This window comes from Triticum dicoccoides, chromosome 2A (genome assembly GCF_002162155.2).
Source record: "Triticum dicoccoides isolate Atlit2015 ecotype Zavitan chromosome 2A, WEW_v2.0, whole genome shotgun sequence".
Classification (NCBI taxonomy): Eukaryota; Viridiplantae; Streptophyta; class Magnoliopsida; order Poales; family Poaceae; genus Triticum; species Triticum dicoccoides.
This window is the reverse complement of record NC_041382.1, coordinates 739,288,175-739,289,499: the sequence shown is the minus strand read 5'-3', so window position 1 is coordinate 739,289,499 and position 1,325 is coordinate 739,288,175. Positions and strand designations below refer to the sequence as shown.

The window sequence follows — 1,325 nt, the reverse complement described above, 5'->3', positions numbered from 1 at the left end:
CAGTGCGTGGTTGCGACGGTACGACGTGGTTATAGCGCTTTGTAGGGCTGGTGAAGCAGCTAGCTGCACCATCCATATTCCCTACGCAATCCAGGATATTATTCCTCGCGCCGGTTTCATTTCCCATTGATCAGTGGTCATTATTCATCTCGTCAACTCAACGGCCGGTGTGTGTTTGTGTCTGTCTGCCCGTCTTTTCCCTCCAATCAAGAGCTAGAGCCATTTCAGGTCGTTTTCTGTGACTACGTCGCCTCGCCGGCTTTCCCGTTGCATGGTTCTATATATGTAACCACCACGGGTGCCCACCTATGTTCTCCTCTCCAGTTCTATATCCCTTTGCGCCAGCTACTTTGATTTGATCTGCTGCCTCTTCCTGCTCAGATAGGTACCATCTTGTTTCTGTTATCCATGTCTAGTACCAGCCTGTCCCGCCGTTGCCGGTAGAATTCAGCTAGTTCAGCAACTGGCAACTTGTTTATTTTTCGTTTTTCTTGTAGGGAATCATACCTGTGCGAAGGAGGATCCGTCGATGGTGATGATGGGGCAGCTGGGGAGGCTGGTGGACGGGCTGAGGTCCAAGATGAGGGCCGGCGGCGGGAAGAAGGGGGCGGGGAAGAAGGCGGCGGCGGCGGCGGCGTACGAGCAGATGGGGAAGACGGAGAGCATGAGGGTGGAGATCAAGAGCCGGCAGGCGCAGAAGCTCATCGCCAAGAACCTCGTCGCCGCCGACTCCATAGGCCGCAGGAGCAGGAACAAGCGCTTCTTCCTCGCCTTCTAGCTGCCGGCGTTCTTCAGAAGGAAGAGCTGTGTCCTGTCCTAACATGTGAGCTTTAGACAGTACAGTACGTACCGTTGCGTAGCGAATGTAAAGAAACCTCAGGAAAGCAACCGCATACAGCGGGAAGCTCTCTGTTACCACCTGTAACCACACATGCAGTACTATCTGTCTCACCCGTGAACTTGCACTTAGCAATCCTGACATTAGAAGCGACGCGTTTTGTGATTAAATCACGAATTACAGTCTCTGAACTGTGTAAGAAGGACCTAGGTCCTGACTGATGAAATAAATATCCCTTCCACCCGCAAAGAAAAAAACACGAATAACAAATAGCTGAAAAAGCTTTATTGCTATCTTTAAATGTAATTCACGTTGATGTAATGAAAGCGAATGACCCATAACAATGACAGACCGCCCCGAGTAATTGACCTGTTTCCCAAGCAGAGTGTTGTGAAACCTTTCCTCTTTACTTTCCTTTTGGTTTGCACAACCCAAAAAATGATTAAAAAAGAGGGATTGTATCAACAATTATATACACAAGTTCCTC

General features: G+C 49.5%; 1 protein-coding gene across 1 annotated transcript; it reads left to right on the top strand.

Annotated features, from left to right (window-relative positions):
• Positions 1–227: 227 nt before the first annotated feature.
• Positions 228–959, top strand: LOC119356824. Its single transcript, XM_037623811.1, has 2 exons — positions 228–385; positions 498–959. The coding sequence occupies exon 2, from the start codon at positions 530–532 to the stop codon at positions 776–778; it is 249 nt and encodes an 82-aa protein (XP_037479708.1). The 5' UTR covers positions 228–385; positions 498–529; the 3' UTR covers positions 779–959.
• The last annotated feature ends 366 nt before the right edge of the window (positions 960–1,325 follow it).